Genomic DNA, 27,491 nt, shown 5'->3' with positions numbered 1-27,491 from the left:
CGCAACGGTCTCCTTTCCTGAATGGTGATATGCACGATCAGTCGCTATGTAAGTTACATCAGAGGCTTATAAATGAGGAGACTGACCACTGGCTGAAATATGAATGGAAACGCTCGTCATGCTCAACTTTGCTATAAGGACTTTGTTTACATGGCACAATCGCGCTGTCCTACTGCGCATGCGCTACACTGGCCCGAAACCGCGGGCGTGAAACTGCTGGTGTGAATCTGCGGCTCTGCAGTCAGACCCTTCTCAAGTGCTGCACCATTTAAGGTGGAACGGACAATTCCAACATGAAGCTGGCGAATAATAAGTCAGCTTCAGCCTCGTGGTGAATGCTGCGGTTGTTTTACCTGCAGACGCTATTATAGCTTATAGCAATTGGTCAAGCAGAGAGAGCTGAGTCTGTTTCGTTCTTTTGTTTAACTAGCATGAGGAAAACGGACATTTCGCCTGGTCAGTAAGTTGAAGTGCTGAGTGAGGGCGCAGTGATGCTTTCGATGCTTCGCCTGTTTCCAGCTCGTGGAGGCGAAGTTGAGCTCTAAACGCTTCGCTTGTCTTCCGAAATAAAATAAGCCGAACATAAAAACAGTATCAAGAATCTGATGAGTCTTAACGTTGAAGTCCGAGTCAAAGTCTGAGTCACTGGTGTTCAAGTCGAAGTCGAGTCGCAAGTCTTTCTCGATTTTCTCCAGGCGAGTCTCAAGTCATCAAATTTATGACTAGAGTCGGACTCGAGTCCAAGTCATGTAACAGTATCAGTTTAGAGTAGATTATATTAGTCATAAAATACAACTTGTACACAGATACGTACAAATGAAATGTCTTTCCACAGTCGATAATTTGTGTATTGATGGAGGAAAACACAGTACAACTTGTTCTTCGGTTTTCTGCTCACCAAAAATGCTGTCATTGTGACACAATCAGCAATCTAACTCTCTATATACATCACAGAGACACAGAGATCCTTTAATGACATCACAATGAGGTGAATGAAGTGAAGCCACTGGGCATATTGGCTCTCCATCTCTGCACCGTCAAATAAAAGATTTTCTATGGATCAAATGTAAACACACTCCCAAAAAACAAAGATACAACAAAAGTGCTGAGGTGTACTGTGTTTTCCTGCAACAATGTCCAATTTATGGGCTGTGACAAGACAATAATGAGTACATTTCAGTGTAAAAGTTACATTTCTGACTAATATAACCAAATCTAGGCTATCTGATCTATTGTTTCATAGGAATGGGGGAACATATTTGAATATACACCGATCAGGCATAACATTATGTCCTTGTTTCTATGCTAATTGTCTGTTTTATCAGCTCCACTTACTATATAGGTGCACTTTGTAGTTCTACAGTTACAGACTGTAGTCCATCTGTTTCTCTGCATACTTTGTTAGCCCCCTTTTACCCTGTTCTTCAGTGGTCAGGACCCCCATGGAGGATGTGTTGCCCTCACAGAGCAGGTACTATTTGGGTGGTGGATCATCCTCATACTCAGCACTGCAGTAACACTGATGTGGTGGTCAGTGTGTGTTAGTGTGTGTTGCGCTGGTCTGAGTGGATCAGACACAGCAGTGCTGCTGGAGTTTTTAAACACCTCAGTGTCACTGCTGGACTGAGAATAGTCCACCAACCAAAAAAAATCCAGCCAACAGCGTCCTGTGGGCAGCGTCCTGTGACCACTGATGAAGGACTAGAGGATGAACAACACAAACTGTGCAGCAGCAGATGAGCTATCGTCTCTGACTTTACATCTACAAGGTGGACTGACAGGGTAGGAGTGTCTAATAGAGTGGACAGTGAGTGGACACAGTGTTTAAAAACTCCAGCAGCACTGCTGTGTCTGATCCACTCGTACCAGCACAGCACACACTAACACACCACCACCACATCAGTGTTACTGCAGTGCTGAGAATGATCCACCACCCAAATAGTACCTGCTCTGCGAGGGTCCATGGGGGTCCTGACCACTGAAGAACAGGGTAAAAGGGGGCTAACAAAGTATGCAGAGAAACAGATGGACTACAGTCTAATTGTAGAACTACAAAGTGCACCTATATAGTAAGTGGAGCTGATAAAATGGACAATGAGCATAGAAACAAGGTTATAATGGTTTAGGTCATAATGTTATGCCTGATTGGTGTATGTAAAACCAAACTCATCTTAGTCTTTGTATAGCTTGCAAAATGTATCTGAAAAAGGCATGTGTATTTTAGCACTGCAGTGAATGCATGAACATAACTTATGTGCACACAGCTGAGATAGCTAACAGGCTCATTCACGTACAGTGCGTCCAAATTTGTGCTTATACACTTCAAATGAATGTTTTTATGCTAAAATATTAAGTAACTTCTTACTTATGCTGACCATACACTAGACGACTTTGAAAAGACTTTTGAAAGACTAAAGTCTGACACCCTCTCACATCTAAAGACAATGTCACAGTTTTTAGTCACAGACTATGATTTTTCAGAGACTGGTTATCTTGCAGGGTCACTATTTGCAAGATTGCAACTAGGTTTTTGAGAGTACTACCCATCATGCACTTGGTGGAAATTTACCTTTTCTTTCCACTATATAGCGATATAGATGGGAAGATACGCGGGCTGTGCATGTAAAGATCTCAGCACAGTTCGCTGTAGAACTGTATATTCTGGCAAATCATCACCCAGAATTTTTTTAATTAATCTGTAAAATGTACAGTTACCTCTTTCTTTTTTGTTTAACATAAAGATTTACATATCAACAAAACATGTCATGATTCAGTACTGTTTATTGGGTGTTATGAACTAAACAAACAAAATAAGAAACTACTGTAAAAGAAAGCAAAAAAAAAAAACATTGATGATTCTACAATAATGCCATTATTAAAGTCCTCTGCACATTTCCTTATGTTACTGTTATGCTCAGTGAACCTGAAATAATAAAACAGCCAGTTTACATTTTAATGTATATATGAATATTATTTTTAAGGGGAGCAGATTTGCCTTTTTACGGGGATTTGAGGCAATCACGCATGCATTTTCTCCCTTGCTTGCTCGCTCTCACGCTCTCTCTCTCTCTCGTCGCACGCATGCGCTCGCCCGCTCGCTCTCTCACGCAAGCCCCTGGCACGTCACTATTTGCATGAGCCAAGACTTCAAACTTATGATAATATTAAACATGGTTCATTTTGTCGCAGCGTCAAGACCAGAAAAAGACTGACTTAAGGTGGGGGCCTAATAAATACATTTAAAACATTCAATTCACTAGAAAACTGCAAAACAAAGTAAAGAATATGTTACAACTATGGTCTTACCATATTACCATATATTATTACCACATAGATACTTAAATGCACATTGTACAGACAAAATTAGGAAAATAATAAAGATTCTGCACTATATCTATGTCTCTATGACACTGACCATGTTAAGTCCTTTGTACAAAAAGGTCTTTTTTAAGTCTTCTTCCTTACATTGAAATAACTCTCAGGTGGATCTGCTCTACCAATAAGAAGCTTTTGTATAAACGTCTGGAAAAATTAAGACATTCATTTGAATTCATATGGGCTATATTATCATGCAGGTACTCACATATACGTATACATGGGATATATGGATGAATGGTGTTTGTATGTAAATACCTGAAAAGTGTATTTGACGCTGTAGCCTGACTGTCGGATGCGAACCGTCTCCAACATGCCTGTGTAGCGAAGCTGCCTCAGCACCAGACTGTCATTAAACCGCAAGGGCAGCTTATGGAAAGCAGAGACAGACAGAAATTACATACACACATTCCTGCATCTTTAATGTTATTTTATGGGTTGATATTCTTGCACTATTATGTAGGCTGGATGTGGGAAGATACCTTCTCTGCATTTGATCGGATGCATTTCACGAAGTAGGGCTCGGACTGACCAAGAGTCTCCATTAGCTTATTAAGAGATGCCTTAAGAGAGAAAAACAACAAGGATTATACGAATAAATCATTATGTAATGCGGCTGACATCAAGATTAAACCATGAGACAGACTTCAAGTGTGAAATCATTTGATGTGCACAACATATTAAGAGCGTGTTTTTAAGTGTCTTTTCAGTTCTAATTCCTTTTTTTTACCATTTGAAATTGTCAACTGCCCCTTACACTTTGTGAACATTTCACAATGAATGGACCAGTAATAATGGCTCAAATTTACCCAGAATAAAATGTCATAATACAGGGAGATTCACTTGAAAGAGGCCCCGAATATTCTGTAATAACTCTCGCTAAGACGAAGCAATCTGAATGAAACAACGTGCATTGTGCTTCTCAGTATATGGAGCTTCAAGCAAGCCGGGATGCCCCTGCGTCGGAGCGGCGAGGTAGGCGCCAGACAGTTGTTGCGACGTTTAACCTCCGTTTGCAACTTCCGGGTGCGTACCCCCGTACCCCTTCAGGTGTCAGGCAGAACACGGAGATCACTTCCAGCATCGCATGTAATGCAATCAATTACACATACGTCAAGGTATGTAGTGTATTTTTTTGGTTCAGATTACTTCATCCTAAAAGGAGTTATAACAGAATATTCGGGGCCTCTTTCGAAAGAATCTTCTTGTATTAACATACCATGAAAAAGTCAAGAGACCATCCTTAAACAAGAAAGCAGGAAACATACAGTTAGCATATCACTGACATTGTTCCCCTTCAAAGAGACACTAATATTCACACGAGCAACTATCCAAACTCACATTGGCTGCCTTCTAGTTTCTTACTCATGCGCATCTAAAATGGATAATGAATATATTTCTGAGGAGATTAGATTTAACATGATGCATTTGAACAAGAACGAAGAAAGTCAAAGGAAAACCTGGGGTTCCAAACAACCATGCAAGACCTGGTAGACCTCAAACACTGTTATCATCACATAAACAGTACTCAAAACTACTTCTTGGGTGAAAAATCAAGCTTCATTCTTGTTTCACATCTGAAAAAATCCACAGGTGTTTCTGTCCATCCTTCCACTGTGAGAAGACAACATAATGGGTCTGAAAGGATATGTAGCTGTCAAGAAGCCCTTACAAACAAAAAAGGAAGAAAAATCCTAAATCAAAGAAGCCAGAGGTCCATCCCAGAGTCCAGACCTCAGCATCACTGAATGTGTCTAGGACATCACTGAATTGGGTTGGGATTACTTGGAAAATGCAACGAATTGCTATGACTGAACTTTGAAGGTGTTGAAAAATATCCCTGTAGGTTTTTTTTTTTTTGAAAAACAAAAAATATTTCTGCTTTTTTCCTGACATTGAAAATGAATAAATTTTACTTACTGGTCATTTACCTGGAAATAAATATACATTTTTTTTAATTCATTTACTTTTGTTGACTTTTCCACAGTACTGTACATAAAAGCAAAGGCGTTCTTAAGAAAGGGAACAGTTCACTGTCGGGAAAATAAATGAGAAAGCTTGTAACATTAAACACTGTCAGTTTATGGGGAAGTCAACAAAAAGAGCCAGTGGCTTGCTGGAAAATCTGCAAGCGGAAAAGCTCCCCCCATGGAAATATGTGCATGCGCAGGAGCCAGAGAAGGCTGAAAAAAAAACCCACGTGTTTTGTGTGTTATTTGAGTCAAATGCCACAAACTATTTCTGCTGTTTTGGTCAGATTTTACGAGTGATTAATTTGGTTTTTAGTCTGGCGTTTATAGGTCTCTCCCCATTCAAAGGGATACAAGTTTGGTCTTGAATAACTGGAAATAACTGTCCAGGGGTGTTGCAATATGGCCTTTGAGTGGACAGACTTTCCTATGCAAGTTTAAAAAGTTAGGAATGCTTTTTCCTTCTCCTTCTTTTCCTTCTCCTTTAAAGTTAGCATTTCATAGATATGTGGTTTTCTTACATTGAGACAATACATGTATCAATCATAATTAGTGTTTAGCTATCAGCCATGATTTTCTGTGAGTTGGGACAGAATTTAATTTGGAGATCAAAGGAAATGGGCTGCACTGCTAACAGCCCGGCCTGACCTTAGGCCAACATGCTTGCATGTGTGTATGTGTATATGCCAGTGTCTGGACTGAGGGAAGGAAAAGCATCTATTTTGGTGGTCAGGAATTCACTTTCTCCTCTCCCAAAAAGAGAGCAATCAGCCCCACAACAGGATGTGGGAAGTGAAGTCATCCACACATTTGTGCAGGCCTGCTGCCAGAGGCTGCATGGTTGCAGACAGCCGGGGGTGTTTACGGCCCTCCGCCGCTCCCTTGCTCGCTGCTCCGCAGGGGGAAACATGAGCTGGAACCATCAGCATGAGAGAGTTCTGCATTCTCTCCACCAAACAAACTCACAGCTCACTGGGCTGATAACAGATCGAGTTGTCCTTTGTGGAGTAATGACTGGCTTTGTTCCGTCTCCGATTATCCACTAAATGAGTTCATGCACTCTCTGAGTGGCTAAGGATGTCGCTATTGGATGCAATAACAAGCAATCTCTGTAATAAGATACATTTTAAGTAATCTTAATACTGTTTCATGAATAACGTTGTAGTTGATTTTCTTCTTCCATTATTATAATTATAATTGATGTCATTATAATTAAATGAGATAAAAACTGATGAGTTGTAAAAGTCAGTAAAAGCATTTTTGTTTCCTTTTTTGAAAAAAATCCAGACATGATATAATTAATGTTCACTTTTGGTGAGGTTGATGAGCTAATTGGGGATAATCTGAGGTCAGTCAAGTGCAAGCACACTAACAAAGACATTGAGAGAGAGAGAGAGAGATAGAGTGGGAGAGACAGAAGGAAAGCATGAGAGAGAGCAATAAAGAGATGCACTAACCTGAAACTGGGCACTAATACTTGGAGGTTTCTTCTTCTTGTGGAGGTGCAGCAGCGATTTGGTGATGCGGTCATGCAGGGTCAGGTTACTCAGGTACTTCAGAGACTTCACATCCAGCAAGTGCTGCAGCAGATTATATGTGTTATAAATAAAACGTACGGCTCAGAATTACAGCTTAATAAAAAGATAAAGCGCCACTTCTTATGGAATATTCACCTTTGGAAGACTGGGTCTCATTTTGTAGTTTTTGTTCCTCCTTGAGGGGAAAAAACAACACAAAACTGGTTAGAAGGGACTCTACACTAAACTGGGGTCACTCTGACACAGGACACTGCGTGAACTGATGGTTGAGCCAAAAAAGAAATTTACATAATTTCACTCATTACCCTAAATGTAAATAATCAACCAAGACACGTTTGTCCAAAGTAAGCTGGAACTAATGTAGCAAACTAGCAATGAAATCTTATAGCCACCAGGTTACACTGTGCAAACTGCAAGCATAAATCCTTACAACACACTTGCCTTTCGCCACTGTTGGTAGAAAACGGTTTTCAGTTTTTGACATAATTTGAAGATGTCTATTGGCCTTTACATTGTGTGTAAATTTCATGAATGGACCAAAAGAAGGGACCCAAAGAAATGGCCCAAAACGACCTGGAAAAAAGTCTGGTTCCATTGCCTTACATAGAAAGTAAAGTAGTTTTTTCTTTCTCCTATATTTTGGAGATACAAGGGTTTTTTTCTGACAACAGCGCTTTGCATCTAATTGGTAGCCTCCTTGTCTAAGTACTAGTGGCCATTCCAGTGGGGGAAATAAAAAAATCTGATATTTTTAATTAATGTAAAATAAAAAAAGTTTTCCCCATAACTCTGTTATCAGATTAACTAGAACACTGTTGGCTCTGTGTGTGAAATGTTGTGACTGGGTTGAGCTGCTAGGAAGCAATGCGTTGTGAAAGAGGAAGGATGGGAACCCACTGCTATGAAAACAATTCAAGGGCAACAGCAGCTTTCTTAATATCAAAACCTTGTGTACAACTACCATGACAGAAACATGTAAACATAAAAGATTTTATAAATGCTCACCTATTTGTTTGCTCACCTACAAAAATGACAATTCAGTTCTCTTTCGGTTTTATAAATCATACATTTGCATTGAAGTATTTTCTAATGTTTAAAAAAAAACAAAACAAAACAAAAACAAAAACAAGCAGAAATTTCATTCATTCATTTTATGGCTACTGTGAAAAAGGGTTAAGTAATATCTATGGGTGGGACTCTCTAGGCACCTCACGATTCGATTCGATTACGATTCAGAGGGCTGCGATGCAATTATAAAACGATTATCGATGCATCTCGATGCATCTTTTTTTTTCTATATAGCATTTATATTTTCTCACTGTGTGAGTTCAAGTTTCAAGTTTATTTGTCACTTGCACAACATGTCAGGACATTTATGCATTGAAATGCTTGTGGTGAGGCTCAGCTAATCACTCTACAGAAAGTAAATAAGTAAAAATAAAAATACAAGAAAAACCAACGGAAATATATTAAATATACACAAAATATATACAGAATATAGAGACAGTATACATTTTAAAGAGACTAAGTAACTCAGTGTCATTGTTATTTAAAGTGACTTGGTACTTTTAAAGCAAAGTATTTGTAATGATCCATAATGAATTTACTTCCAATATCTTTTTTAATAAAACAGATGAAAGTGATGTGGCAAGTGAACTAGAAGGCTCTCATTCAGGGCTTTTGTTTGGAGCACGAGAATGCGCAGTTACGGTGAAATAAGATCCAGTGGTGATGGGTGTCCACGCAGCACATGTTACAGCTATTCTACCCGTTTTCATTAGAGATTTTATACCTTCGGTTTTGGTCTCGTTGTAGAGACGGGGGGATCGCTGTGTCAGTAAAGTATCTTTGAGACGGGTCGTGTGCAACATAGCGCAAAAGCCCTGTTTGGCCACCGCCGTGCAGACTGCAGGTCACATAGCAGCGATGCGTTATTTGCATTTATAAGCGGCGCAGTTGGTTTCCTGGTACGTTAAATCAGCAACGAGAGACTGTTAAACACTAAAAAGTGGCGAAGCTGAAGTCGCTTCTCTTTCAAATTCTCCCGTTCCACCTTAAATGGTGCCGCATTTACATACAGCCAGGTGGAACGTGTAAATTCAAACAAGAAGCTGGAGAATGAGAAGCTAAAGCTTAAAGCAGAGCGAAGTAAATCTGTGTTTTTGTTTAACTTATATTGTTTAGCCAATACTAGGACATTAACACATACTGACACATACTGGGCATTAAATGTTGCGGCTCCCAAGCTGGTTTGATATTTGTTGAAAGGATAAAATGGCTCTTCTTAACATTTGTGTTAAGGCTTTAATGCAGAGGGAGCCGGTCGGATTTCTCGATCATCCAGTACTGTTTTTGTTATGTGCCGCCACAGACTGTCCGGGCGCTAAACTTCCGCACTTCCAAGTTCCGCCTTTTGCGTTCCGTCAACATTACGTTATAAATTAAATATTTAGAAAATCGATTTTTGACATTTGTGAATCGATTCAGAATCGTTCATGTCCACATCGCGATGCATCTAAGAATCGATTTTTTCCTGCACCCCTAGTAATATCAGATAAGCTTATTACTTATCTGTATCTATAAAAATGGGAAAAAAGTAGTGACAAAGTCTCAAAATGGTTACTGCTATAGGTTTTTGCTGCACGACATCAGAGAGAGCTGTCTTGGCTGACATTTGGGCTATGGAGGAAAATTGTATAAAATTGATCTGGCTAAATCATTCATTTGACTCAGAGAGAAAGAGAGAGAGAGGGGAGAGAGAGAGAGAGAAAGAGAGAGAGAGAGAGAAAGAGAGAGACTTACATGAGGATGCCGTGTGCTCTCTCCAGGAGCTTGCTGCTGGTGGAGTTGATGAAGATCCCATCCTCCTCTGTGACAGAGCCAGCAGAGGACAGTCTGCTCTGTCTTCCAACACGGCCATTCCGGCTCTCTCTGATGACACAAAATAAACACATGCTCAGGAACCAACACACTCAAGAGGAATCTACAGACTCACTTCCATTCCCAACCATGTGATACTGGAGTTCACCTAGTAAACAACACCAGCAAGGCTCCTTGAGCAAAGTAAGATGAATGAAACAGCACAGCAGGAGTTATTGAAAATATACACATTTACTACAGTTGTTAGTGTTTCTTTATGTGTTCCAGCTATAAACGTGTCCTTTTCATATACGGTCCTAAAAGATCAGATCTGAGCAAAACTGAAATGTGAATTGAAATGTGAACAAAGCCAAAGTGGTTCAGATTTGATCTGAATCATATTTTGTGTACACATAACTCTGACACATTTATGAAAAACAATACATGTGCTTCAATCCCATATTGTGAACACAGCCTTTCACATATGGGCCTTGACAAATAAGATCTGAGCAAAAAAATCTAATGTAATGTGAACAGATCAAATTTATTTATGTTATTTATTATGGATTTGTGCCACTTCAATTCTCCAATGTGAGCGCAGCACACAGCCATCCATTTCTCATTAAGCATGACTTGAAGTGAAGTTTCCAGCAATGGACTAACAGTCTAATACACAGTCACATTCAGACATCCTTCTAGCTGTAAGGTAAAGTTCGCTCACCATGCTGAACAAAAACTCTTGTGTCTGTTCAGTGGCTGGGATGGTTAACCCTAATCCCAGAAAAAAACATTTAAGACAAACCACTCAGGCATGGGCAAAACAGAAAGAGGAACAAAAAAGGACAGTCCACTCCAAGGCTTTGTGGTATCCAGGAAAGTGAAGGTTAAAGCCCATCCATCTCAACAAGCAGACAGGAGGGCTGCGGGTGCAGAGAGGTTTACTTTGCAGCTGTGGTTGTGATTTAAACCTGCTCCAGTGGTCTTACCTCACACAGAGACAGCACAAGGCTTGGACCGATGGGATTCTAGCCAGATCTGATGCCCATGTGACGGGAAACGACTCACTGGACCAGTTTCACGCACAGTAAGAGCAAGTCATGGTGAACAGGTACTAAAATCTAATGTAGGTTGGGTTATTTTGGGGTTATTTTGTGTGGGTGTTTTTCTAGAGCATGAAAAATTAAGCTTGAACGAACATTCCTAAGATTATTAACACAATGTATCTTAAACATGTGGCTCACAAGTGCTGTTCTGAGGCCGCACACTATTTTGACGCACTATCTAGTTTGGTTTGTAGGAGAATTAAAACAAAACGTAAAAAATGAAAAAGTATTTCATTTAAGAAAATAAATGTTCTCTTTTTTGGACCCAAAACAAAAGCTACCCAGGCTGGAATGTATGAAACAAACTCTTAAGTTCAGACTGAAATCATCGGAGACGTTTGAAAAAATGAGATGTTGTGAGTGGTATTATTTGGAATTTAACAATATTTACAACAGTAAATAAAAAGCAAAGAAAATTCCACGATATGGCTGCTTTAATAACCAAACACTGCTTACAATGTAACAAAACAGAGGGTGTATTTTTAAACAACTGGCAGACTAAAATAACAGCCAGACTCATAAATGCTAGATTCACTTAATTGGTCTTTGAAGGGCTGCAGCAGATTTTCCTCACTTTTCAGCATAGCTGTGACACAGACCCTGGAGAACTCCACATGCGTAGCCTGCGGCCTGTGCAATTAGGTCCAACATGCTTAAGAAGAAGGCCAGGCCCAAAAGCCCAGGTCCAGAGGCATTCTGACAACAATAACAGCCGGTCCAGTACCTCTGGCTGATTTAAACCTTTGGCATGCACGGACATGCTGAGCACAGGGACTGTAAATAATAGTACTTCCATAAAGCAATATGAGCCAGAGGCCCTTGTGCAAATAAATTAGCTTTGTGCAGAGGCAACAGTGCAGTCTGAACCTATAAATACCCCAGGCAGGGAGTACCACCCCTGCTCAGTCTGCTCTATTGCTACAAACTACTGGTGAATGGAGAGGGACGAGTATTTGAAGGTGTGCAGGTGAATATTCTGTGCCTGACACCAAAATGGGGAGAGAGTGTATCTGTAGATCTGACTATGTTATTTCTAAAAATAAATAAATAAAAATGCCGAAGCAACATCAAATACTTCCAAAACTCAATTCCAAAACAAATTGGGACAGTATATGAAAAGCAAATAAAACAGAAAGCAGTGATTTGTGAATGAGCGGTAAAGGTAAATCCACTTTGGCCTGAGAGATTTTTCATTAACGTCACTATTTTTCATAAATATATATTCATTCTAAAACTGATGCCCACAAAACATTCCAAAAAAGCTGAGATGGGATAACCTAAGGATAGGAGCATTTTTGAAATGTTCAAAAAACATCTAAAACAGGTGATGCAATCATGCTGGGGTTTAAAAGGAACATCCAGGAAAGGGCTGGACCTTTATGAGCAAGGATGGGTCAAGGCTTGCCACTTTGCCAAAAAAAGCAAGCATATTTCCCCCTTTACAGTAAATGACATCATGACAAGATTCGGGAAATCCAGAGAAAAGTCTGAGCATAAAGGGCAAAGTTAAAAACTACAGTTGACTGCCATGAACTTTGAACTTTCAGATGGCACTGCGTTAAAAACTGACCCTGACTTCACCAAACGGGCTTAGGAATCCTCTGACAAACCCTTGTTAATAAATTTGATGCTGTATCTACATATGCAAGTTAAGAAGCTATGTGTCAATCATGTCCAGAAACACCGCCGACTTCTCTGGGTTTGAGCTAATATGAAATGGACTGACGCACAGTGGAAACACGTATTGTTATATCTACATGTTTTGGAGTGACACATGTCATTGGCTGTCAAACCAGTTCACATTTTTCCTCTATCCCTGTATTTTGCCAGTTGGATTGGAGCCAAAATGTGGACTGTCTGGGTGCTCAGAGGACCAGTTTTGGAACCTCGGTGTAGATGATGTCATTTTCAGGGGCATCCAAGCTTATTTCAACATGACAATGCAAAGCCACCGACTGCATGTGTTACAACAGCATGGCTGCATAATCAGAAAGTGTCAGAGCTCAACTGGCCTGCCTGAAGTCCAGTCCTGTCTCCCTCTGAAAACGTGTGGTACATTATGAACCACAAAATATGACCATGAAGGCCCCTGAAGCCTTATAATGGAAAAAAATTCCACTTTCAAATCTAAATCCATGAGCTACAGGTCAAACAGAACTCAGTAATCACAACCTTTTGGAACTGAGGATTGTAGAACGAATCAGCTTCCTAGCGAAGCACTTTTCACAGAGTTTCCATTTGAAGTGTCTGACCAAACCAAATCCTTCATTCATGCAACATTAAATGCTTTGAATGAAAACCCCATGCATCAATGGCCTAGCAATACACTGCACTTTGTGTAAAGTATTTATTTTAAGTGCCTGAACAAATTGAATCCTTCATTCAAGCAACGTTAAAAGAAAAAGAATGAAAGCTCCGTGCATCAACTAACTAGAAATACAATGCAGTTTCCACAATATCTTTGTTTTGAGTACCTGAAGAAGTCAAAGTCCTCATTCAGTCATATTATTCATTTTGAGTAATACTTGAAATGAAAACTCCATGCATCAACCGTCTAGCAATACATTGCACATTTCAGTTTCCATTGTAAGTGCCTGAAGAAACAGAATCCTTCATTCATTTCAGTACTCATAGCAAAAAGAAACATCTTCATTTTGAGTGAGAAAAAAGCTGACAAAACTGGCTGAACTCCCCTTGTAGTTTCAGAATAAAAAGCAAGCTACATGAACCTGGACTCCTTTGTCACTGTGTTTATCAGAAGCAGATGCGGTGGGGCCCATTTCAGAGCGAATCCTGCTCGCTCCAGCATGGAAAGACTGTAAAGTCTACATGAGGCTGGGAGTAATTTAGAGCCTCTGCTGAGGACTGTGGGCGTGCTGGAGTGGAACCTGCAGAGAGTGAGTAACCATCAGCCCTCTGGCCTGTCCTCCGAGTCTCTGAGAGAGCGCATTGCTGCGCTCTGACATCACACAGGAAGCAGCTGCGTGGGGTTTTAGCGGTCACTTAGTAACCTAGCCGAGTGTGTGCGGTTGCAAATCACATTAAGAAGACTTTACGGGCAAACAAAAGAGCTGTTGTGGAATCGGGCCCCCCGGCCACTTGTTGAGGACACGCGGGCTAATCTCAATGCCATGCAGTCATGAAGGAGGTATGAGGCGAAGGAGGCTGGGGGCCATCCTTGGGGTCACTGCACACTCATCGCTGCCTCTTAAAGACCCATGCCAAGGGCTTAACAAGTGCTGTGACTGTGGACTCATCTTCAACACATCATTTCTCACTAAGAAACAGCCATGTGTTAGAAATATACAGAGGAGATCTTATGCACAGCGCTTCCTAGTCAGCGTCAAGACAGAGAGATGACTAGATGACTGAAGTTTAATGAATGTTGTCTGTAAACATTTGTGACAGTGAGTATCAGTGATGACAAAAAGAGAGGGTACAAGGTTAAAGTGATGGCAAATGTAATTCATAATGCTCTCTTTACCTCTAAAAGCAGTCGGTCAGCCAAGACATGTGCGGTGTCAAAAGTTAGCTCATTTAGCTTTGCACTGGGGCTACAAGGCTAATATTGCTAAAAAGTAACGTAATATTATACCCCATCAATTAGTGTCAAGCAAACTGCAAGTTTAAGTGATCACAGATACGTCTCAAACCACACTGAGTTGTTAAGTAATCTCAAATTTGTTTATGTGGTCACTAAAAGACATCCTGTTATTTTTATGAATCCAAGTCAAAGTTTAAAACCCTTTTTGGACAGGGATGCAGTCTCACCTCCTTCTCTAAAATGCCGGGGTGTGGCCAAAATAAAGCTCCACCTATAGACTAAAACTCCTGCTTTAGGGGTTACATGACAACATGGGACAGCATTTTTGAAATAAAGTTTTTTTTTTAAATTTAAAATCTAAGCTCATAATAAATCTATTCGCAGTTTAAATTTAGGGGTTAGGGTTTGGGGTATTCACTTCCCAATAAAAAGCACCCTGTAAATGATGATTTTATATATATTCAGCTTATTACTATCTCAATTAATGCCTTGGGTTTAAATAGATCATAAAGAAGCAAACTTCAGACACCAAATATTCCCTATTAGACCGACTAAATGTAGCTTTTAGTTAATCTATTACTTTAAAATCATGTGTATAGTGATGTGTGTCATTCTTACCCAGGAGACCGCTCGTTGTTGGTGCCCTGTAGGTCCGAGAGCGGCGTGCGAGGGCTCCTTCTGCTCATACCTGAGACAAAGCACACAGCACACCCCTTACACAAAGAAGCCAGGCAAGAGCTTCAGGCATGGAACTGACTTTATACAATAATACCAGAGCGATGAGGGTGAGCATGGGGTTATGGTCAACACAATAGATGACATGAAGATATAATTCATATGCATGATTATGAATTAACCAATGTCGGGTGGATTGGAAATGACAGCCCTTTGTGTTGATGAGTCAATTTCACAAAACATGCTTTTGAGGGTCAGCGTAAGAGGGATGCACATTCACAGCTTTGTGACTGGTTAAACAGAGCTGCCCTAACATAGCTGCTTTTAAAATACTCAGTCTAGAAAGTACGTTACTGTTAATGCTTCATAATTAGGCTAATTGTAGTTACAGCTATGCCCATCTAAACAATCATTTAAGTAAAAAAATAGGAGAAATAGGAACGACTTTTCCTCTGCTATTTGTGCTACCTGTATTTTAACTCAGTTCTATGGAAGTAAGAAAAACAGTCTGTGGAAATGTACTTAAAATACATGAAAATTTAATCTACCAGTTATTACAGAAACGTTTAAAATATGAAAACAGCTGCAGTAGAGAAACTGGTGATTCATCACCTGCGCTACTCAAAACATCTGATATTTTAACATATTAAAATATATTACAGCTAGTAAATATGCACTGAGCTTCCAGCTTATCAAGCACACCTATCATGTATCTACACTTATAGGCCATTTTATCAGGTTTGTCTACCATGTAAGAAGGAAATACCCAAATATAAACATAAATAACACACAAAATCACAAGGTATTGTTTACTTGTGTTTATATTAATATTAATGTTAAATGCTAACTGCCCAGATATATTACTTTACATATCATGCCTAACACTTTTGCACAGCACTGAAGGTTCACTCAGTAGGTATACAATCAATACAATCAAATAAAATCAATATGCCGCTGTGTCAAACTCGCACCAGAACCACACACTACATGCCACTATCGTGTCACCGTCACTGCTGTGCTGAAAATGATCCGACATCTAATAATATCTGGTCAATGGTGTTCCTGTGCTGGTCCACTTCACTTGATGGACAGAGTGGAGGGTTGCTGATAACTTGTGCAGCAACAGATGGGCTACACTCTGTAACTGTAAACCTACAAAGTGCACCCATTATGGCAGGTGTTTCCGATAAAATGGCCAATGAGTGTAGTTGGATGTACCTACTAAACAGGAAAGCGAAACCCCACAAAATAAAATACCAACAAAAACACTAAACACTAAATAATCAGTGGCTATATCATGCAATAACCGAAGTGCCTGACTGTTTGTGTGATTAGCAGCACCGCAGACCCTTCTCCCAGCCCACAGGCCCGAGAGCAGAAGAGAGTGGACGGCATTACCCTGCACTGGAGCTGGACTGCTTGGCTGAGAGTGGACAGAGTGCAGGCTCCAGGTGGGGGTTAGCGGGGGGCTGCTGGATGAGCATGCAGGCTGTGCTGAACCCACATACATGGCTGTTAGTGAGAGACAGAGACTGGCACAGATGCCCAAATCTGACAACATGCAAGAATGCGTAATGACACACAGACAGGTGCAGAACCAATGGGCTTAGACAAGAGGAGGAGAGCAGCCAAGTGAAAAGTTGAGCTAAATGGTGTTTATTCCACTATTCCACTCACTTTAGTGGACTTGGGAAAATCACATTAATGTTGAATATGATCAATACAAGGCTTGATTTAGTCAGGTTTTGGATTTTTTTTTTTTGGTACTTTATAATATAACATCACGATACTTAAATGCATTTTCATGATACATGATTTGCAGCATGAAATATAGTTTGCAATAAAGTTGGAACGAAGAAAATTGACTAGCAGAATAGTCAGGTTAGTCAATTAGAAAAGGCTAAAAAAAACCTGAATATACAGATTTTTTCTATTCAATGTTTACAAAAATTGTAAAGGAAAAATCGAACTATCGGTGAAGAATCAATTAATAACATAAGATAACAGATTAATGAGCAGACATCCAATCAACTAGTTGCCCCTATTTTCAGCATCTGGCTGGGCTGCTGCTCCTCGTCCGCCCCAGCCCCGGGTGCATGGAGTGAGGAGAAAGGATAGTGGGAAGGCAGCCTTACTGTACTTCTCCTCTTTGCACCTCTGCAGGATCTCTAAGCTTCTCTGATGCACAGGGTGATGCAGAAAGCTAAAACTATCCACACTTTTCAAAACTGCACATGGAGCAGCATCATCATGCCCTTGGGAAGCAAAAAAGGGAACAAAACAAAAAAAAAGAGGAGAGATGGAGAGAGAGAAGACAAATTAAACAGAGAGAAATAAGATGCGCAATTACAAGAGAAATCACCTGCAAAGCTGCAGCTGTAGAGAGAGAGACAGAGACAGAGAGAGACAGGCATACAAATTGCAGGCGCTGAGTCTCGTCTACATGAGCACGACATTGGCTGTGTCCTCATAGCATAACTGCTATTTTAGAGAGGATGATGTCACCTGTAATCATCTCTCTCATTTGACCATCCCTTCCAGGAAGATGAAATATGACTGAGAGTGATTTCATTAAATTAAATGAAGCCTTTCTTTGTGAGCACTTTTTTAGATGAGTAATCAAGACTCAAATATTGGAGCATTTATCTTCAGAAACACACGGCTCATTCATAAAACAGGGATGGTGGGGGAGTTGTGTATATATTCTAGAGTGAAAAGGTCAGGTCTGATTGGGGTATTTAGGAGACAGCAATGAAGGGAGGGTCATTACTCTGTTTAGACTAAAAGCTGATGACCTCTACAGCTAAATAAGAATTGTCTTGCCTCTGGGGCTGGGCTAATGTGAAAGCGAGGTCACAAGACAACATAACATAACTGAAGGAGCTTGTCTTATTCTTTTCTAAGCCTTTATTATACAGACTTGTGCAAAAGTCAGAGAACACACTTCATTTTATTTCATTTCCAGTCAAAATGGCCATAAAGGACAAGTTATTCATTTTTCTGAAGATATTTCTGAGAAGATTAGATAAAAGATGATCCACTTGCACAAGCAATGGTAGCATCAAAAACTGAGTTCACTTTTGAGGAAAGACCTGTATATAAAAAACATGAGACCATCAGATAAACAGTCCTTAAAGCTTTCCTCTTTGAGAGACACGAGAAAAACATATAATATAACTATAATATAACTATAATTATATGACTATATAATAGTCATATAATAATATAACAGTAAAATAAAAAGTAATGTGCAAATCAAACAAAGAAACTGCTGGTGTTCTCAGAACAATGGACTGGCCACCTCAGAGTCCAGACTTCAACATTATTGAATATGTCTGGGATTACTTAAGGAGCAGAAAATGCAACTAACTTCTAAGACTGAACTTTCAGGGTGTGAAAAATATATGCCTGCAGATTTCTTTGAAAAACTGAAAGCAAGTCTCTTAATACAGGCAAAGGATGGACACACTTAATGCTGAACATGCTATTGCATTATATGCTTTTTCCTGATGCTGACAAATGAATAACTTGAACTTAATGGCCAATTTGACTGGAAATTAAATAAATGAAAGGGGATTTCTCAGACTTTTGCACAATACTAAAGCTGTTCTACAAAACAGTTCTACTTCCAGTTTAGTGAGAGGGAAAGAACTGAGATGCTAAAGGTCTAAAGATCAGCAGGGCAACAAAAGGTAGTCCAAGCAGAAGGAGCTAGGCAGTACCACTGAGCAAGTACAGAAGCTGAGCTAATACAGGCTGTCTTGGCTGCAAACACACACACAAACACAGAATGACTGACCCCACCTGTGATCATATGGCAGCAAAAGTACTGAGGGCTGTTGTGAGCAATTACTGATATAACAGCACTGTGCTGGAAATACCCTGCAAATGAGTGATAATGAGGCCCAGAAATAACACACAATTATGTGACCTGGTCATCAATGTAAATTAATCTAAGCAATCATGTTCTAAAGTATCAGTAAGTGTCTAGATTTTGCACAAATGCAAAGTACTGAACCAAAACAAAAAGAAAAAGAAGCTGACTAAACATTTAAAAAGGTCTATTTGGGGAGGAAATTAATAAAATAATAAACACTTTACATTTCAGCCCATTTGCAAGGCCTTCTTTAAGGTAATAAAGGGCTACAACACAATGGTTTTAACTAAATAAAGTGTTTTTTATAAGATGCCAAATGCAAACTTATATCACATTCTGGCTGTGCTCACACTAAAAGTGCTCCAGGCTTGAAGTATGTGTGTATGGGTCTAAAGTGATGGACTCACCACTCTTCTTCTCCACACGTCTCCTCCCTGCCTCCCTAAAAGCCACCACGGCTCTGAAATATGCCCGCAAGACAGCCCAGCGGAAAGTGGCCACCGGGTCGATGCCGATGAGGCCGCAGATGAAGGCGTTCTTGCTGCTCTTCAGGAGAGCTACGATGTCCGGCCGCATGTGGTCCGTATTCTTCTCCCTGAAGTCCTGACAGAGGAGGCCAGAGGAAGCAGGGAATTAAGAGTAGCCATACTGAACCCACGTCTACATCCAACTCGCTGTTCATGGTGAAACAGCAACAGAGAGCAGCTGCTGTCAGGTCTGCATTACATAAGGTTTCAAGAAAACTAACATTAAGAGGATCGAAAGAAGTGAGTGCAGTACTGTGATGAAAGATACATAAGAAAGTAAATATTAAAGATGGATCAAAAAGCCAGACAACTTAGTCCATGAATCTAATGGTATGATTTCAATAACATGGAATAATATCAAAACATTCTATTAAAGGGCCCATATTCTGTATTGTTTTAAGCATTTTTCATTTTTGATTTGTGTGGTTTTTATGTCCCAAAATCAGTCATAATTCATTTTTACATGACCATTTCCAACCTCTTATAATCCACTAACATTAAAAATACTTATCACTTTAATGTGAAATGGTGGGCTAAACCGCTGTAGGCTAAAAGGGCGGTTATATGTAAAGATATGTGTTCATTGTTGTGCCATCACAACCATGATTAATCCAAAACAGGCTTTCTGGGGCTTAGTTTCCACATATGTGGTAACATAGAACATATGAAAGATACAAGCCATATGGGTCAATACTACATTTTGAAACAATGTTTCTGTAGTACATCAGACTTATTAAAAAAAAAAAAAAAAAATCAGTTTTCCATAATATGACCCCTTTAACAAAAACAAAGGCATCACATAGTTTATCCTGACTTCTATCCTGACCTTGCGCTAACAACTGGGCGGACAGTTTTATCACTCTGATGAGATGGCCCATTCACTCTTAAAAGTGTTTCTTTTTTGCGGCGCTGAAGACTAAACAAAAACATGGAAGAATGCTACAAATATCTGAAGCTAAATAACAGGTCGTCAGTAAGGACTGCAAGCACATTCAGTGGGGAGCAGAAAGCTTTCACAAGGCCTAAGTCTTGATTTAAGTAATATGAGTGGCCACCTGGGAGCCAGTCCAGCAGAGTGATTAAGCTCTCTGAGCAGACAAGGGTAATGTGTCTTACATCATTTAAGTGCTCTTCATTATTGAGGCATGTGTAGTGCACATCACAATGTGTGAGAATGTAGGATGTTATCCACGGTGCACGTAAAAGAAGTTCCTTGTGGTTCTCAGAGCAGCTAAAGGTATACTTCATGCAGCTCTCACCTTCACGCCGTACTTGACCTTCCCGGCATAGTGTCTGATGATGAAAGCCGGCTCCATGACTGCAGGAAACTCAATGTAACTGTTACCCTCATGTTGCCGCTTGAATTTGTCCAGTAATGTCTGGTTAGTGGCCTGTGGGAAGCTGCAATGGAACAGAGAAGACATAAAAGACATAAGAAACCATATAAACCATGTGCTCTATTCACTCTATGTGCTGTAACCTTTCACATGCTTGTACAGAAGACTTGATGTGGACAAAAGAAAGGAGAAAAGCGTGTCCCTACAGAAGGCACTGCACTCGTTATAGTGCTAACAACTACAAAATGCTCCTTTTAAATAAACAGTTTCTCCTGGAGCTGGGCACGCTGGGCTCGAAAATGATAATGAACGGGTCCAAAAGCTGCGGTGAGGCAATAACAAACTCCACACACTCCACACAGCAGTGCTGATTAGCTCACACTCTGAGCTGTGAAAGGTACTGATTAGAAATCCAGCAATAACATGCATCTCCGAAACAGAATTTCTTTGTATGTAGGCCAAATGTTTTTGTCATGCAGACTATCAATGTCATGTCAATTTTTGCAGATTAAAATGATAAATGAAATAATCCAATATTTCTGTTAACAGGTTATCACATTAACGCCTGGACAAATGATCAAAAAAAAAAAACATAGCAAGCAAGAACTAGAAGTAATGGGGGAGAAAATAGACAGAAAATAGCCAACACAAAAAATCCTCCTTGGTTTATCATATAAAATCTATTCTGTGAAACTCATTGGAAGTTACAGTTTAAGTCAATTCTTACAATCTATGTCTACAAATCTACAATATCTACAGATGTGTGACTGTTGTAAGTTTAAGAAAATAATTAAAAACATTTTTTCAAGAATACCACATGTTCGTACAATTGCTCTTAAGAGAAAAGGTATAAGATAAACAAAGACAATTCTTAAGAAGTTTTTTTCAAGAATAATAAGTTATCTCAACTTTTTTCTTATGTATGTAGTTAAAAAAGAGGGCATATTTAAGAAGATTTTCTTTCTTAAAACACTCCTGAAAACCAGCCCCTGACTTGTACCTCACATCAGGCTGAAGAGTTTCCACAAGGGATTACTATTAACACTTAACTAGCTTTTGGTGCTTTGCATCAATGACACTGTGGGTCACTGTTTAACTGAAGAATCTCCTTTAACAAATCTAGCAAAGATGCTTCAAACAGGGCCTGACCAATACATCAGTTGCCTGATAGTAATGGCCGATGGTGAGGTTTTGTGTATTTATCAGTGAAAACTTGGCAGATAAACAGGCTGATATTTGATTGCTTGTAAGAAAAGAGATTGACTGATTTGAACCAGCAAACCACTAAAATTTCTGGAACACCCCCGCACCCCCACCCCGTTACAACACACACAATACATTACTTAAGACTTTGTAGGTCTCTGCTGTGAGAATGACAACTAAGAACTGACATATAATGCTGGCAAATAGCATCTGATATTCATTAGCTGACAAGAGACAGTTAAATTTGTCATTAAAGCATAGTTTAATCTAAACTATTGGGGTCTGTTTAATTTTTGACCATATATCAGTCGATACTGTTTGTTATCAAAATTTCTAGCTCCTTAAAGTCACTGTGTGTTTCAACAATGACCAGTTGAGTGCATACGACTACAGATCATCTAGGTATCTTGGTAGACTGATGGAGGTCAGGGAGTGGGACAGAGAATAAGGGGTTAAAGTTTCAGAGATACAATAAACTTGTGCAGTTTCTTTGGCCTTGAGAAGAATGAGAGCTGTTGCCAATACTTCAACAGAAAAGCAACGGCTACAGGAAAAGGAAGAATGTGCCATGAGAGAGTTGAACTATGAAAGCCACTGATCCGGCCAGTCCAACTTCCAGCTATTTTAAGCAGAGGCAACTTCGTTTCACTTCCTTGATCAAAAAACAAGAAAAATAGTGAGCTTTTTAAAAAATAGCCCACGTTTCTATTTTCAATAGTGTTGCAAAAATGTAAGATCATAAGACCGATGTTGTTGAACCAGTTAGACTGCGTTGGAAAGGCCTGATGAGACGTATGGGATGCATATGAGGTATTCATGCTATGCATTACCTTGGCCTGTGTGGTAACTGCACAGCAAAGAAGTTACTGTATGAGGATTTTACTTTAGTTTGGATAACTCACTTGCACTCTTCGTCCAGTAGGTGGAGCAGTGCTGTGGGTTTCTTGCTGATGAGGTTTATGCAGCCTGTGTTGTCGATGTAATCTATGTTATGCCAGGTGATGCCCTCTGCCCTGTACTCTTCCTGATAGGAAAGACAAAATACAAACATTAACATGTCTTTTCAGTAAACAAAACCACAAACTTAGTTTTTCTTCAAAAGGTTCACAACAACATAGAATAAGGCCTATTGACTGGAAAGAGGCAATAACAGATATATATGTATAGCATAACATGTGACACCTGCTATACCACACAAAAGTTACCATTTCACACTTTTTTCAACATTGTGGTGCTATTACACACCTCCAACCTAACCTAGGCATTTCTTTCATCTCTGGATAGCAGCCAGAACAACAGAACAACAGGCCAGCGAAGTGTTTTCATGTCCATGGCTGAAGAAACGTTCCCCTGCGCCTGACCGTGGCCTTTGTGGTTTAATAATATGAAAGGCATTCTTAACATTTCGCTGGCTTTTTTGCAGTTTCCTTGGATTTCTGAGAAAGTAAATTAAACAATAAAGGATGTAATCTGAGCAGGGTTTCATAAAATCAATGGCATTTCTCCCTCGTTCATTTCCTAGTTAAAGGCAACAATCTAAAATCAGCTGAACAAACCAGTTAAAGCTCTACTCCTCATTCAACTTCCTGTTCAGAAAAAGACTGGAGGCACTGGCAAGTTCACTGGCAGACACTTCACAGCGCAGCCAACTGAGGTACACAATTATCAGAATGAAGAAAGAAAGCAAAAAGACAAATAAAATAACTGTTAAGACAGTATATGGGACACCAATAATAAACTTACATAACATAAACAGTAACATACCAGAGAGAAATACATATCCATGTAACAACTTAGACAATTTTACACAAGTCAGAGACCACCTTTCATTTATTTAACTTCCAGTCAAAAAAGCCAAGTACAAGTTGTTCATTTTCAGCAGATATATCTGAGGAGATTAGATTAAACATAATCCACTTGCATAAGAAAGGGGAAGTCCAAGAAAACAGGAGTTTCTAAAAGTTAAAAAATGATCACAAGGTAGAGGAAACAGAACTCCTATTAACTGTGCAATACCTGGTAGACCACCAAAGCTGATCAGATAAACAGTACTTAAAGCAGTACTTTCATCTTTAACAGAAAAAAAGCTCCACTCTTGCTTCAGATCTGAAAATGCACAGGTGTTTCTGTCCACACTGAAAGTATGGACACAGATATGAATCTGGAAGGATGTGGAACCGTCATTAAGCTGTTACTGGCAGAAGGAAACAGACAAAAAAATGCAGAAAATTGCAGAAGCTGCTGGAGTTTAGAACAATGGACTGACCACCCAGTAGTCTAGACCTTAACATCATTAAATGTATCTGGGTTTCTTTGGATTGTGAGAAGCAACCACTTCCTAAGACTGAGCTTCGGAGGTGTGGAAAAATATCCCTGCAAATTCCCTTGAAAAAGTCTCCCATACATGTTTACTGTTTATTTTCCTGTTGCTGAAAAATGATTAACATCATGGCCAATTTGACCGTAAATTAAATAAATGAAGAGTGCTCTCTGACTTTTACTTATACTGTATGCGTGATGGAGGACAGGTATTTTAAAACAAAAACATAAAATCCTTTTATTTTGTGCATTATTTGTATTTGGAGTAGGAAAGTAGAACAATGACAGGACAACCAAAAACCAACCAAGGCCGCACAACTTGTTTGTTAACTGTTATCGCAATGCTGGCCTTGGTAACAGTGATATTACCAAGGCATGCAATACGTAAATATGCTCTCACATAAATCTAAATGTTTTAAAGTGCGCTATGAGCATCCTGACCAAATCTAACAAGCTCTAGGAGGGTTTCTGTGGGCGTCTGAATGAGTCAAAGCCTTCATATCATCCAACAAACATATGTTTTTTTAATACAGTCCAAGGCACACCATAAACACAACATGCAGAAAAATATTCTCAGTATGGTAATTCGTCCATAATGTGCAGCCCTAAAGCCAACTATTCTCTCCACGTTCCCACTGCTGTATTAGAGCACTGAAGCTGTTGAGCAGGAGACAGGCAGGAGTGAACAGCACGAAATAACGCACCAGCCTGAAATAACGATCCAGTGCCAGAACAACACTAGCATGGGCAGGACTTCAGCCTTAGCAGCCACTTTTCACTCAGCCCTCTTTTGGCTGACAAGAGGAATGAGCCCAGAGAGGCTCAGAAGGAAAGCAAATAAAACCCCATTTACAACATCTCCATAAATGGCACTGTGAAAAAAGAGGGAAAAACTGCCATTAATGGTATAATGAGAGCGTGTGTGGTGTGTCTGCCTTTTCCGAGAGCCACTCCAGCGGGGCTGGATTTATGGGCAGCAGATGGCATGCATGCCAGGCGTAACTGAGGAACAGGCAGGATATCCCAGAGCCCAGCCTGCTGCCCACTTTTCAACCCATGCACAGCAGGACTATGTCTACCGCTACTGCTACCATTACAATGACTACTACTCATGATAGGCGGTACATTGCCTATGCAGGTATACTGGTGGTGGTGTCCCACAGCTATGTTATTTTTCAGTTTTATCAATATTGATAACAAAAACATAACTGTTATGCATATAATTAGCTGGGTGTGTCAGATTGTTCAGGAGGAACACTTCAAAATACATAAAAAAACTAAAAAAAATACTTTACAGAAATCTAATTTGTATTTGGTTAACATTTACATTACAGTATGAGGCTCATTTGGAGTAATTGTAAGAAAAGAAAACAGAACAAACAGACATCAAAACAAGCTATGTCAGGTTCTACGTCAAGTTGTTCTTTCCTTTTAGTACTGAGCAGCGGGATTCAAAGCATGCGCTTCATTAACTTCACTGATGCAAACTCAAAGGGGAATTGCACTGATTTTTCAAAATTAGCTGCACAGTTCTGTTGCTGATGTGTAAACAGTCATTCAGAGTGGTTTGATGTGAAATGCTTGACTGTAGAGCAAATTACTGACTCAAACTTCCACAATGGTGGTGACAAGAACCAGAGATCACAGTGTCTACAATGTAAGTATAGCCATTTCTTTCACCATCCAAAACCAACAGAGAATACACTGTGTTTTAGGTGTAATGTTAATAATGAAAAAAATGTGGTAAATATGAAAAAAATACATTGTCTATTATGTCTTATAATGCCCTGCATGTCCCTGTCCACCATGAATGGATTTTAAAGATTTTAAAGAAGTTTTAGGCCAAAATCTTTTGTCTCAGGAATCAGCCAGTGTATTTATAACCTGGCAAGTTTATAAGTTCACAACCTGGCAAGTTTCTCCAGAATTAAGCATTTCATATCAAACCACTCTGAATGACATAGTTTACATCTTAACTATTTGATTATGCAGAAATTAAAAAAATATATGTGATATATTTGGGAAAACATCATAATATTGAATTTTATCAAGACCACCCAGCACTAACTACTACTATCATCTTTACAATGTCTAACATATCAAAATCAGGTGAAGCAAATATCCCAAATTATACAGGCTAAACATCCTGACTTGACATGCTAAAAGAACGCCAGCATGCTTAAGTGTACAGTCAATGGGAAAAATCCCACAGAATCATTTCAGCTCATCACACAGTATGTTAGGAAAAGCACTTCAAAAGCAAACTCATTCCTGACATTTGAATCCAATATTTTCCATCTATTGCAGCAATTAAAGCATGGATCTTGGCACAGAGTGCAGCATGCCACAGCTTTTATCTAGGAACAAATGGGCAATGCAGTCATTACATCATGAGGCATTTTCCCCTTCTAGACATTCAAATAAACGTCTCCTAATTTCCCATGAATAAGAGAGCCATGAGTCTTTCAGCAGAATTCCTCCAGAGGTCTGTGGGGGCCAACACACAACCATTGACACTGGTTTAAGGCCTAAGGCCAGACCTGCTGCACGTCAGCGGGATCAGTCCTTCTACAGAGAACGCCCACTGACACATTGACACAGTCATTTAATAGCAGTAATCGTTAGTAATGACAAAAATATGATGTAATTTGAAATTATTTCACACTCATAGCTCAGTGAAACAAGCAGCGAAAACTTTCAGTCAATACTATATTTGTCTTTGTAAGTAGAAGAGGACATATTTTATTATGATTTATATCTTTTGAAAAGTTATCGCTGTTCGTCTTGTATTGCAGAAAGAAAGGATGTCCTTTAGACTTCTGGCGTTTTTGTAAGTGAATACTCGAGCCTGTCGATACAGAACTTCAATCGAATGTAATAAGGCTGTAATAGCTAGACCTGCCGGAGTCACTGCTGCACTCTGTTAACACTGTTTACTATAATCAGTCTCTTTTAACAGAACTAACTCTCTGTGTGTTTTCTTTGCCGAGCCGAAAAACCGCCCATCCTGTGGAGTCCAATTCTGCTTCATCTGCCTTGACTGGGTGCCCACTGCTCGGCAGCCTTCAGGGCCAGTTTGACCATCATGGACCTTCCTTACTGTACAATGCTGTGCAAACCTCACCTGCATGAACTCACCCTCCTGACGATGCTGTTGCTGCACA

General features: G+C 39.7%; 1 protein-coding gene across 7 annotated transcripts in view; it reads right to left on the bottom strand.

Moving 5' to 3' along the window:
- Nucleotides 1-27,491, bottom strand: part of myo9aa (myosin IXAa) — a 151,293-nt gene that overhangs the window by 23,637 nt on the left and 100,165 nt on the right. For 6 of the 7 annotated variants that reach the window (XM_036585968.1, XM_036585970.1, XM_036585973.1 and 3 more), the window contains 10 exons: nt 22,911-23,032; nt 20,728-20,869; nt 19,349-19,544; nt 17,200-17,319; nt 15,008-15,077; nt 9,686-9,814; nt 7,019-7,058; nt 6,803-6,925; nt 3,858-3,938; nt 3,634-3,744 (listed from right to left, as the gene is read on the bottom strand). In XM_036585968.1, the coding sequence (XP_036441861.1) occupies nt 3,634-3,744; nt 3,858-3,938; nt 6,803-6,925; nt 7,019-7,058; nt 9,686-9,814; nt 15,008-15,077; nt 17,200-17,319; nt 19,349-19,544; nt 20,728-20,869; nt 22,911-23,032 (1,134 nt within the window). The remainder of the gene's footprint in view (nt 1-3,633; nt 3,745-3,857; nt 3,939-6,802; nt 6,926-7,018; nt 7,059-9,685; nt 9,815-15,007; nt 15,078-17,199; nt 17,320-19,348; nt 19,545-20,727; nt 20,870-22,910; nt 23,033-27,491) is intronic. The other variant, XM_036585972.1, reaches the window with a different exon arrangement.

Source organism: Colossoma macropomum, unplaced genomic scaffold, assembly GCF_904425465.1.
Source record: "Colossoma macropomum unplaced genomic scaffold, Colossoma_macropomum, whole genome shotgun sequence".
NCBI lineage: Eukaryota > Metazoa > Chordata > Actinopteri > Characiformes > Serrasalmidae > Colossoma > Colossoma macropomum.
Note: the sequence above shows the minus strand (reverse complement) of the source record. Positions and strands in the feature narration are given on the sequence as shown.